Raw genomic sequence first — 12443 nt, forward strand, 5'->3', positions numbered from 1 at the left:
AATCATTTAAAAAAAATCAAAACTTATCCAAGATACTAACAGTAAAGCAAGCAACAAATTATACTTGTGGCCCCTTCATTGTGCGAAATAAGAAACGTAAAACTGAATGTTTTTTACATTATTTCAAACGTAGTTAAATAATGTAATGAATCCGCGGTACTTGTTAAGAGTTCCTCAACACTATACGGCTTCGAGCGCCAACCCTGTTGCCATGGCAACCACGGCGACCCCATTTATCGGTATAATTTCCTTCCGGTGTGTATTTGGATCCCGGAAATTCTTAATTACCTCTGTTCTAGTAAAATAACAAGTACCTTTATAATTTATAATTAAAATGTTATAAATGTACTATAGCCGTTACTATCTCATTCTTATAGGGCTATCATAAAACTTATAATGGAGCAGGTATCGAAACTGCGGTCTCTAGTTCCATAGATCACCCGTGACGCCACAGAGATGATTAGTTTAGTAGATAATATGACAGATTATATCAGAGGTGATATCAGTTATATATCAGAAGTAGCTGTTCATTCCTTAAACAGGGTTGTCGAAATCACAAAAACTCAATATGACAAAAAATTTATAACGATACGAGCCTATTAGTCATCGATATAGGAGAGACTTTACAGAAACGGGATTAATTTATGATTTGTAGCCTAATATTATGATGTAGAAAGTTTGTGATGATGGATTGATGAGACTTAGATAAATAAAAATTTTCGCTTATAAAAAAAATGTGATAAAATTCCTGTTAATTCGATTTTTATTCTATAGATGATACTGCTGCTACTCCTAGAACCTTTTGAACTTTACTACAGATGAATGACTTATAACAGTAAGGAACAAAAATGGCAACAAACAAACAGTGCTACTATTACGATAAGGTTTTTAATACTGGTTTTACTGCAAAAGCTCAACATTAATAACTAATAAATGATAATATTCTATACTAAAGAAACTATTTTGTATAACACTTGTTTTGCAGTACCAAAAATATGAACTCAAATTGCACACAAAATAACTCTAGTTATCTACCGCGAAGTACTTCAACCGAACTGTCAACAATTACTTAATTTTGTCATTTTACATTTTGTGGCACATTTATTTTTAACATCTTATTAATGCAAATTTATAATTTCGACATGGATAATGGTACGTACAAAAAAATCATCCTGAATAGCTTTTTCAATATAGCATCAGGTCAACTTCGCGGTAGAACTAATTTCTCTACATAAGTTTACAAATTCATACGACAGTCCCAAAGTGTGACAATTCATATATACCTTTTTTAATATAAATATCACAACAAAAAATTTCGATTTTTGAAAAGTTATACACTTCACACCATAAAATTTTTTTTTTCGACTTATCACACTTTGCAACTGCGCGGACGCGGTACACACTACGACACTACACCGTACATCCGTAGTGTACTCACTCTGTGCGAGCAGCGAGGCCGCGTTGAACGCGGCCGACGAGCCCGCGGCGAACGGCGACGCCGCCGCCGCCGCCGCGCTCGCAGCTACGCCAAACGGACAACTTAGCACCTTACCGTCTCACCACTCATCTTACCATTTACGTTATTGTCGCCAGCGCAAATTGGAAGTGGTAAAGGTAACGAAAGTAAATAGTCAAAGTACAAAGAAAAACACAGGGTTAAACCACTTTTTTTTTCTTTGTACATCCCAATTTCGGCTTCCAAATAAAGATATGGATTATCCTAGTACTTATATATAAATAAATAACAGTCATTTGACGAAATCGCATTCAACGTCAACAACTACAGAGGTAAATGGCCACCGCTTTTCCAAAATGGTCAATTTTATACATTTTCACACAATACACACTTATAAATTTCGAGAGTGGTGGTATGTCTCGGAGTCCGTTGCCCGTTGTAATAGATTTCCTCATTCAGAAAAGTAAAGAAAGAAAACTCTTGTTTACCTCGTACATCACTCGTTTGACATTTCAATCATGAAGATAAGATCCAATCATTTTACCACTTATTAAGTTCCTTTAGGATGATGGTAAAACTAGCACCATGATTTATAAATATTTTTTTCAATAATTAATACTGAATAAAAAAAACATGAACTAATTTCGGAAATCATTTCATTTGAAAACATTTTTGCCTTGGACTGCCTCGGTGGCGTAGTTGTATTGCACGTCCGGTACAATAGCGCTCTGAGGTCCTGGGTTCGAATCCCGGGTCGGGCAAAGTGATATTTGGGTTTTTCTGCTCAGTATCAGCCCGGAGTCTGGAATTTGTGCCAGATATGGCGATAGGCTCGCCCCCTATCACATCATGGGACGGAACACACTTGGCGAAAAGTGGGTGCCCTAGTTGCGCCTCTGCATACCCCTTCGGGGATAAAATGCGTGATGTTATGTATGTATGTATGTATGAAAACATTTTTTTGTCATTTTCCTCATATTAAGACTAGATCCGCTCCAATTATAAACACCCACTTTATTTTCGTACTAACAGCGTCTACAAATACTTCTACCGACTAGCAACTGCGCGTACTTTTTCCTCAAACTCATTAAAGGCTTCAGTCAGTCAGAATCCCAGTAAAAACAGGGGTCGTTTTTCGCGAAACTTCTTTTGTGCCCGCTCACGTGTTTTCACGAGTACAAAAACGTGGAAAACAATAAACAGAATTACAACAATAATTACTAAGTCTTCTTACGTGAAAATATTCAGGAAAGAATTTATCGTCCGAAGCCGAAATAAATATAAGTTAATCACACATTTTTTTCTCAGTGCAGGAATCTAACCCGCAGCCTTTCGTTTCATAACCACCTGTTAATACGCAACGAGTAAAAAAAAATTAAATAACGATCTATTCTAAACGAATCTTCCACACACCCTGTACATAAACTGCTGTAAAATAAACAAAATCTCATACAATTTCCTGGAATAATCTATTACATACCTCCTCCCCTGGCCAGATTGGCGATATTGATCGGCTTACTGAGCGAGCTGGCGGATATTTTGATCGGCTTCACGTTGCTGGCCTGCCCGAAAGCCAACCCTGACGGCGCTGCAAATAAAACAGCCTATATGAGTCTTTCTCTCGATAATGTTATTAATATGGCGATACGCTCGCCTCCTATCACATCATGGAACGAAACATATTTGGCGAAAAGTGGGTGTCCTGGTTGCGCCTCTGCATACCCTTTCGGAGATAAATTGCGAGATGATGTCTTCGATACATTGGAAAAAAAATCAGACTAAATTTTTTTTTGCCAAGCTATCTGCTATTACTATCAGCCCTGTATTATTCTCTACCCTTCTTATACGGAGTATATCTTCCCAGCCTGTATAACGATGGTACATCAACACGAAAATAGTTGGGAATTGGTATTAGAATATTCATCGGGCACATCTAGAACACCCTGGAGGCGCTGCAAATAAAGCAGCCTGTATATAGATTGCAGGTCGATACGAAAACAGTCGATGCTTGATATTGTATTAGAATATTCAGGCCAATTAAGGAAAATAGATTTGTCTATAAAGAACTGGGTCATAAGGGCACAGAATTTTTGGTAATACATTTTGATGCGCGATACAAATCGGGCTAGACTACATCTTCGTCTGAATTATCGTGGGATTAGACATAATCAATAATCAAAAAATATTTTTATTTGTTAAATGCATACTTTACTTTTGTATGCAAATTATGTTTATATTATGATTTCTTATGTTTACGCGATAGTTAAGACTTAGAAGTAAAACTATTTTTCTGTGTCAAAGTTTGACTTTTTGGACAACCAACACCTCAGCCCGCCCCGTGACCACGAAGTCTGCAGTCTTAGAAACGTCGGGAGTAAATTAATATATAAAAAACCGCGACAAAATTCGAAAAATAGTTTTATTTCAATTATGTTTCTTTCTAAAACTGCTAGAGTGACGTAAACAGTAAAAAGACAAAAAAAAAGTTTATTTTAATACATCTATAATAATTATATACAGGTTTGATAAATAATAAAATAAACCCTAAATATCTTCATAAGTCAACTTGGACAGTTGATGCACACAATGACCAAACTACCATCACAATAGGGGACCGGACTCATTTCTGTTCTTTATTATTATCAAATATTTACGTTATATAAATTATAACACAGAAATAATTATTTAAATCCGGTAAAAAATCAACAAGTTAGAAGTCTTTCAATTTCGGTAGAAGGGGTAAGTAACAAGAAACAAAAAAGATGCGCAATACCCACGTGTGACGTCATCGGGCATTACGACGCGTGCGAAAGAAAGGGATGAAGCGATATCCCCCCTTCGCGCCCACTTCGGCACATAGTAATATTTGAAATATGAATTACTGGCTCATTTTTTAACCAATTTTAATGCAGTTTTCGCAGAAGAAAATAAAACACAAGACGGTCCCCTATTCTTTTCTTCAACATACAACTCTAATTCACTTTGCTATTTGTTATTAGTCTGCAACATTTCTTAAAAAAGAAAAAAACAAAAAAAAAAACAACAAAGGTCGACATCGTGTACTCACCAGCAAGCGGGTTGGTGGTAGGTTTGATGGTGACCGGCGGCGCGGCTGTCACCTTCTTGTCCGCCATGCGCGCCGCCGCCGCCAACGTCTTCCCACCACCTGACAATCAAACGAACCTTTATTATGTATACATGTTATTATGAACAGAGATCCTAACATTCAATAACTGTAGGGGTCTGGAACATTGATTCCCAAAGTGGTCCAGGTGGACCCTCGGGGTTCCACAGGAGACTTGACGGGACTATCAATATAATAATATCAGCCCTGTTTTATATACTGTCCCACTGTTGGGCACGGGCCTCCTCTACTACTGAGAGGAATTAGGCCTTTATCCACTACGCTGGCCTGGTGCGGATTGGTAGACTTCACACACATTCGAAATTCCTATAGAGCAGTGGTTCTCAAACTTTTTAAATGACGGAACCCTTTTGGGAAGCAAAATATTTGATGGAACCGTACAATAAAACAATTGTTTTTATAAGTGTATTTTTTATTAATCAGCATAATAAAAGTACAATGTAACAGTTACTAATTATTATTGAGAGAGGTGTTTTGATTTTTTTTTCTAAATTCTTGCGGAACCCCGACAGAGGTATCACGGAACCCTAGGGTTCCGCGGAACACACTTAGAGTATAGCTGCTATAGAGAACTTCTCAGGTGGGCAGGTTTCCTCACGATGTTTTCCTTCACCGTTAAAGCTAACGATAAATTCATAAAGAATACACACATGATTTTAGAAAAGTCAGAGGTGTGTGCGTTTGGGATTTGAACCTGCGGACATTCGTCTTGGCAGTCCGTTCCACACCCAACTAGGCTATCGCCGCTTTTTGACCTAACAATGTAGGCAGATAACATTGATAGGGGTCGTAAGAGACACGGGGACCCCAACATAACCTCCCGCGATGGCTGGGCGGTAGTTGTAATGCATTTTCTTTGAAAACTTAAAAAAAAAGTCCACTGGAACCAGTAGTTTTGAAAGGAGTCTATGAGAAAAAAAAGTTTGGGAACCTCTGGTCTGGGCTAATGCGTATTTAAAATTTTATCATCGGCTTTGGTGGCGTGGTTGTATTACGAGCGCGGCCCGGGATCAAACCCTGGAGCCCAGAATGGTATTGTACCGCGCACGCAATACAATTACGCCACAGAGGCAGGCACTTTCTTAATATCTGGATTTTTATATTTCCTCTTGATTACATCCCTTGAGAATTTCCACCGCGCACGCGCGTAGTAGTAACTCATGCGTCGTGCTATCGAAGCGTGGAAATTGAGAATATAAATTGAAAATACGTAAAACGTTCACACAAAATAAGTAATTCTGTACGAATCAGTCTGTGATTTAAGAGGAGCGTGGGCCGCGCTCCGGCGGGATGGGGCGACGACCCGCCAATGTCACCTGTGACTAAAGGAGACAGAATTGGGCTCAATGAGACAATTGTAGGGTTTCACATTCAAAGGACTATGAGGCCTTGGATAAGAGGCCTTTCTATAATCGTTAGTGCTTGTAGAAAAAAAAAAATATATGGAAATGACTTTTCTATTTATCTCCTAAGTTTCTCTGTATTGTTAGAATGTGTGTCTCTGTGGAGTGCGTGTTGAGTGCATGTAACCTGTTGGGGGGATGGTCTTCGCAATTGTGCAAGCTCCCCCCCCTCCCTGCCGTTATGGTGTTAAGATATATTATTCCCATATATTGCTATCTCTGATAACGTCAACGATTGTAGAAAAGCATATTGTATAAGATTTCAGAGAACATTGTAAATCCCAAGTCAGTCTCCCGAAGGTTAACTTCGAACGTCATTCGGCAGATAAAGATATTGCGAAACCCGACAGCGGGTTCGACCCCCGTAACAATGTTTTAGAACACGGCAATCAAAACATTTTCAGCGGCATTCTATATCAGTTGCTCACAATATGTATTTTCATGACAGTATATAAGAAATTTTTGTAATCGACTGGAGAAATATCACCGTAGATACTAATAATAAGAATACTAGTAGCTCTTTTGGTTAAATTGGTGAAAGGCGTAACGCGAGCGACTATCAATAAACTTCAAAATAAATCCCATCCTAATGCTAAGTTTAGACAAGCAAGTTCTTGCAGCAATATATTGCGCAAGTATTTGGATGTCTTTACTAGCGGCAATAAAAAGTTTTATACACATGTGGCTGCAAGTTCTTTAAACTTCAAAATTGGCAGAAATAAGTTTTATTGCTTACACGCTAAAAAATTAATTGCGAATACAACTTATTTATTTGTAATAAGGTACACCAACAGCACTACATTATAACATTCAATGCAATAAAACAATAAGGTACGACATCTCATAAGCTACTGATAGGTGTATACAGCATTCATCTGCAGCTTCTTGCTAATCTAAACCTATCTGAATGAACACAAGAGCTCTTACATATCCTAAATCATATCTACATCGCTGTCGCAGCAAAACGTAGCATCTAAGATCAATAGTTCTAGCCCGCATTGCGCTACTGCCGTCTTATAGCTGACCCGGAAGATATTAAATTAGGGGAAGGGCGAGCCGTCACTAGAAGTGGCAACTAAAACATTTTTTAACTTCCCCACATGTTACAACTTTCAGAAGATTTTGATTTACAACCAATCTCAATATTCAATCCGACTTCGAGAATGAACCAATCAAAATGAGTCCTTTGTAAGGATGACAAAAAAGCTTTGTTCTGATTGGTCCATTTTTGAGGTAGATCGAAGAAAGGGATTGAGATCGTTTATTGGAAATTGCAGTTAACTACATTGGCTTCAATTATCAATTCCCGTGGTAAGAGAAGCATTTTCGTATATATTATTGTTAATACCTTTTTGACGGCAATTATAATATTTGAGTAAAACGGTCGAAATGTCTAATGCTACAAATGACAATAAAAGCTCCTTGGTAGCTTGAAGATAAGTACAATGTCAGAATACACAGGAATAACACACAACTAAATACAAACATACTTGGGCACTGTATGCGTTTGATCTTCTCAAACAATACAGGCTCATTTTGACGTTGCGTTAACTCCATCATAATCGTCTTAACTTCTGCTAACATTGTGCCAAAAATCATCCATGAATATCTTTAATAAAAATCTTTGTCATACTTTGATAATTTCCTAGTTTAGTGCGAGTATGACGTGTGCGTAAGTGCATTTCTGACAAGAAGTGCGATGTTGCCACTATGACGAAATCGTTTATGGTAGTAGTGGCCTTTGCGCGTGTATATTTTTTTTATGTGTCTTTTGTTAGAGTAACTTATTATAAAGTGTTATTTGAAGAAGTTAAGTAAGTGATCTCATTTAGTAGTAGCGTTAGGTAATATCTGTCTTCCAGCTATTGCTAAATTGGCCCAAAGCCTGTCAAACAGGCAATCTCTCGCTCATATAAAATTTTGATCTTGCCCTGCTACTATACCAGACTGCCATGCACAAATAAATCTCCTAATCAGACTTATCTTAGCCATATTGGACGCCCTATTGCGTAAATCAGCCTCCCTCCTCCTTCGCATCAAAAAAATAAATCTAATTAAATGTTATGTTCCTTTTTTAAAACGTTAGGATAAATAAATATTGGGCGGACCTTTGGCGGGCGATCGCCTGGTGTTCCCTTGAGCACTGCGCGCCAGTGGCCACACACCCCAAGGTAAAGAATGCTGCCTAATATGCTGTGCTGCCTAATACGACTAAAAACGTTTTACGCCATGTTTAAACTCGCGATACAATCCACTACTATCCGCCAGCATCGTAAAATCAGATTAATGAAAACAATATCTTTAGTCAAAACAAACACATTGACACACTTTCGGTCGATATTTGCGAAACTAACGTTCAAAACCAGTTCATTTCATTTTGTCAAAACATTTCTTCAATAATAATATATGATCGCGGAAACTCCCGCTACGGGATAGTTCATACGGAATTAGGGTTGCCATCAGTTCCGTTTACCCGGGATTTGTCCTCGTCTAATTTAGTTCGGGACAGATGCGCTTTATTGCGGGAAGCAAAAGCGAATTAAATTGATACCCATATTTTATGTAAAACACTTAGATTTCTTTAAAATGCCAGTATCATAACCGATCCGTAGGTATCTCCTTACATTGTGGCGTTGATCCAAAAAAGCTTTTTAAGCAGAATAGATTTTGAAAATCATAATAAAACCACGCACACAAAATGTTGTCCGACCCGGTAATAAATCTAATGACCTCCTCATCCACATCTTATATATGCTGCCACTTTTATTGCTGTTTGAAATATAGTATCTGATAATCATTGATACAAATAGACCGGCATAATTATGTCGACTGGCGAGGGACAAGCATCTCTCCTCATTCGTCAATCTATTGCAACTCACTCCACTTACCATCAGGTGCAGTGGTATCACATTGCCAGTGAAAAAAAATCTGATATGCTTTACCTGGCACTTCCAAATTGTCTGGATCCTCGTCATCATCGAAGTCCGAGTCGTCTGATGGTGGATTGTCTTCGTCGTCGTATGCTGCTCGTTTTGACTGCAAATATAATGTATAATCAAGGTAGTTATTGTACTAAAGCTGCCACAGTCCTACATTCCTCTTTAGACCCTTAAAGCACATTAGTTGGCTTTGTTTAGTATTGGTCAGCTCTATAAAAATTGATTTCGCAACGACAGTGTGATATTTTTCAGATAGGATCAATACTGGATTTCTAACTTGAAACTTACAGTACAAAATCCAAGGTACAATTTTTTTTTCTAAAAAAGAAATACTTCCATAATTGCAGCCTTGTTTTGTTTAAGTAGAATACTAAAGCTTAGTGATAAGTTTGCTTGACGGCTGCTAGTCGTATTGTGCTGTTTGAATTTGTATGAGCTACTTTAGTCTACCCCTTGAGGACCCAGAACATGACAGAATAAATAAAAAATAATTATTGTATCTTTACTTCATTTTTCGTTTTGTATAGTTTTAGCATGGTCTATAAGGTTCAAAATTACTCTCATGTCAATTCATTATGTTCTATCAAACTATTACAATCATTATATAAAATGTAGGAAATTACCATTATTATTGCTCTCAGTGTTTCCTGTTCATAAAAATTTGGCAATTCATATAATCCTATGTGATATCATGAAAAAAAATTGTGTAGTTCATCTATTATTGATTAAATACCACTCTATTGACATTACTTAGCCGTTTAACGTTAAAGCAGAGGCGGCAGGCAATGCCCAGAAAACAAAAAAAAAATCTGGAAAGAACTAATATATGATAGTTATTTAAAGCACATTTTGACGCTGATAGCAAAAACAACAATACTGTACTTGCTATCAATTACTGTCCAAGTATGTCAACTAACAAGAGACTGCATCTCTTAAGGGAGATCACAATACAGGCTTGGTTAGTTATCATGGGCTGACTCAACAGTCACTACGACGGGGTTTTACATGGCTTATCGATTAGGGCACAAAATACGACACATACCCGTATCTGCACATACTGTCCCAAATTGAAGGAAGTTATAATACAGGATGAAATAGATAAATGCACCGATGACGTTATCAGAACAACAAACCGAGGCCAAAACACTCAATCGGATTTAATATCCTATCAAAGTATTCAAATTACATTCAGTAATTAGTAAAATACATAAAAAATAATAACTAGAACCAGGATAAGTATATAAGAGCAAAAGCAAAATCTTGTCAAGTTTAATATAGGATCTAGAATTTTTTTAAGATGTATAGATTGAAGATAAAACAGCATGACCACCTGTCTTCAGAGGCTAAGTGTGGTACTATTTGTAAAGGGCAGTTCACATAACTTACTAAAGGCTGGACTTAGAAATTTTATTTCATAATTATACAATTTCCAAAAACTTTAATTTTCACAAAGTGACAATGTAAGGTGGAAGTCATCACACTAGTAACAGTAACCAGACTTGGTATATGTTATTAAGACTGGATATAAAAACATACTGGATACAATAAAACACTAAGGCCAAAGGTCCCACAACAATATTTAGACACTTGTTTACTTATTTCATTCCTGATTTGCCCCAAATATCACCTATCAGTCTCGGAAAATACAATGACTTAGTTGTTTATAAAAATATTATCTAGTGTATTTTATTTAACTTATATTAATATAAATAAGAGATATTTCATAATCCCATGAATTGCATAAAGTGAAGGAGACAAAGCATTTAATAAGCTAAGGAAAATTTTGCTTCCAAGCATGGACTTTTCACACCACTCCTGTGTCCAATATGTCAAGAGAAGAGTAAGGAACAAATTAGGAACAAATTTAGGTCAGCAAAATGTAAGCAACATTCAACTTGCCTTGCATTAACTGTCACCGGTTTACTAATTTTGCCAAGCACAAGCTTTACCACAAATATAAAAAAGTCCCCTATGGGTTTCCAAAGATAGAAGTGATGTCAAAGCGCCCACAATAAGGGGTCAAATGACATCATTAATCATATATCCTAATGAGGTAAAATTTTAAGTTCAAGTGTAAAGGGAAATCTCTGAAAATTGCATTGATTCTAAAACTTCTTTACCTAATAGGAATCTACATCATTACTGGGTGCAATTCTTAAACTTGGACTTTAAAAACAACATAACAATTACATAGAAACTATTTTCAAATAGTAATTTAAGTTTATCAAGAATGTAAAATTTCAAAGACTCACTTTATTATTAACCTACATTAAAAACCCTACACTATTGATGGATAGTTTTAAACCATTCTGGTATTTTATTTCATTGGTTTACAAAACTGTAACTTTTCATATTTTATTGACAATGTAATGTCTGTTTTGTGAAGTTGTTGCATCTATGGGCTGTGGATTAGGAGGTCCCTAGTTCAACTCCCAGATCTGGCAACACTTTATATGGGTTTTATAAACACAATTTGCCTTGGATTGGTGTTCCCCAAGAGAGTGTTAAGAAAAACTAAATTGTTTCAACAACATACTCTGGAAAGAGTGTTGCACTGAAACCGCATTAGAGTGGAATAAAGCATGGTAGAAGAAAGTATCGCCAGCAAAAGTACATTTCACTCAATGGTCCAACTCATTCCAATATTCCATACTCACACTTAAAATTGAATAAATATAAGTACTACATTATTAATATTATGTACAACTTTTTTCTCTTTTTATATGGTTGAGAAGATTCAAAAATTCCACATGACAATAGATTTAAAAAAAACCATCCATAGATGTAACATCTCATAAGTTTACCGCACCACACAAAATTTTACACAGCATCAATGCCATATTACATTTACATATTTGACGGATAGTCCTGTCTAAGACAAAACATATTGCCACCCTAGTCATGATAACACCGACATATTATGGATGAAAATAATATGAAAGTTGTGTATTAGTATATAATGTGCCAAAAGTGTTTTATTACTAATAGAATTTTAAATTGGCACTATGGTAAGGCCATTGCAATATACTTTATGGGTGTTTTACTGCATTGTAAAATGGTTTTATTATTGTGCAATGATTCGAAAAACCATAGACAATCACACTCTTTCCTCACTACTTCCCTTCATTGTGTTAATATTATCGAAAAGACTACATAAAACCTCTGAGAATTTGTCATAAAAAAATATCAACAACCAAAAATATTTTATTTTTACTAATGAGATTAATGTCTGAATTGTTAACATCACATATTATAACATATTTTCCAATAGTCAAACAAACAAATGGGACAGAAAAACAAAAACAAAAAATGTGAAAGCAATATTCTTGAACCAAGTTCATAACTGGGCAATAAGAGTGGTATTTTAACCACAGCACACCACAGTTAAACTTATATCACTGATAACGCGGTTTTATAATGTTGTTTTATTGCTATTTTACATCTCAACACGATAAGTATAGTTGGCTCTGAGCACATTTCACACACAGATTTCTTTCATG

At 36.3% G+C, this 12443-nt stretch overlaps 1 protein-coding gene across 3 annotated transcripts in view; it reads right to left on the minus strand.

The window, feature by feature from the left end:
* Positions 1-12443, minus strand: part of LOC115455652 (protein strawberry notch) — a 37960-nt gene that overhangs the window by 24801 nt on the left and 716 nt on the right. Inside the window, exons 1-5 of one of the 3 annotated variants that reach the window (XM_037436706.1) lie at positions 9567-9770; positions 8947-9040; positions 4524-4622; positions 2937-3044; positions 1439-1522 (exon numbers count right to left, since the gene is read on the minus strand). In XM_037436706.1, coding sequence (XP_037292603.1) covers positions 1439-1522; positions 2937-3044; positions 4524-4622; positions 8947-9040; positions 9567-9569 — 388 coding nt within the window. In that variant the 5' untranslated portion in view covers positions 9570-9770. Of the gene's footprint in view, positions 1-1438; positions 1523-2936; positions 3045-4523; positions 4623-8946; positions 9041-9566; positions 9771-12443 lie in introns of those variants that run through there. The other 2 variants (XM_037436705.1, XM_037436707.1) reach the window with 2 other exon arrangements.

The sequence above is a fragment of the Manduca sexta genome, chromosome 9 (assembly GCF_014839805.1).
Source record: "Manduca sexta isolate Smith_Timp_Sample1 chromosome 9, JHU_Msex_v1.0, whole genome shotgun sequence".
NCBI classification, from domain to species: Eukaryota; Metazoa; Arthropoda; class Insecta; order Lepidoptera; family Sphingidae; genus Manduca; species Manduca sexta.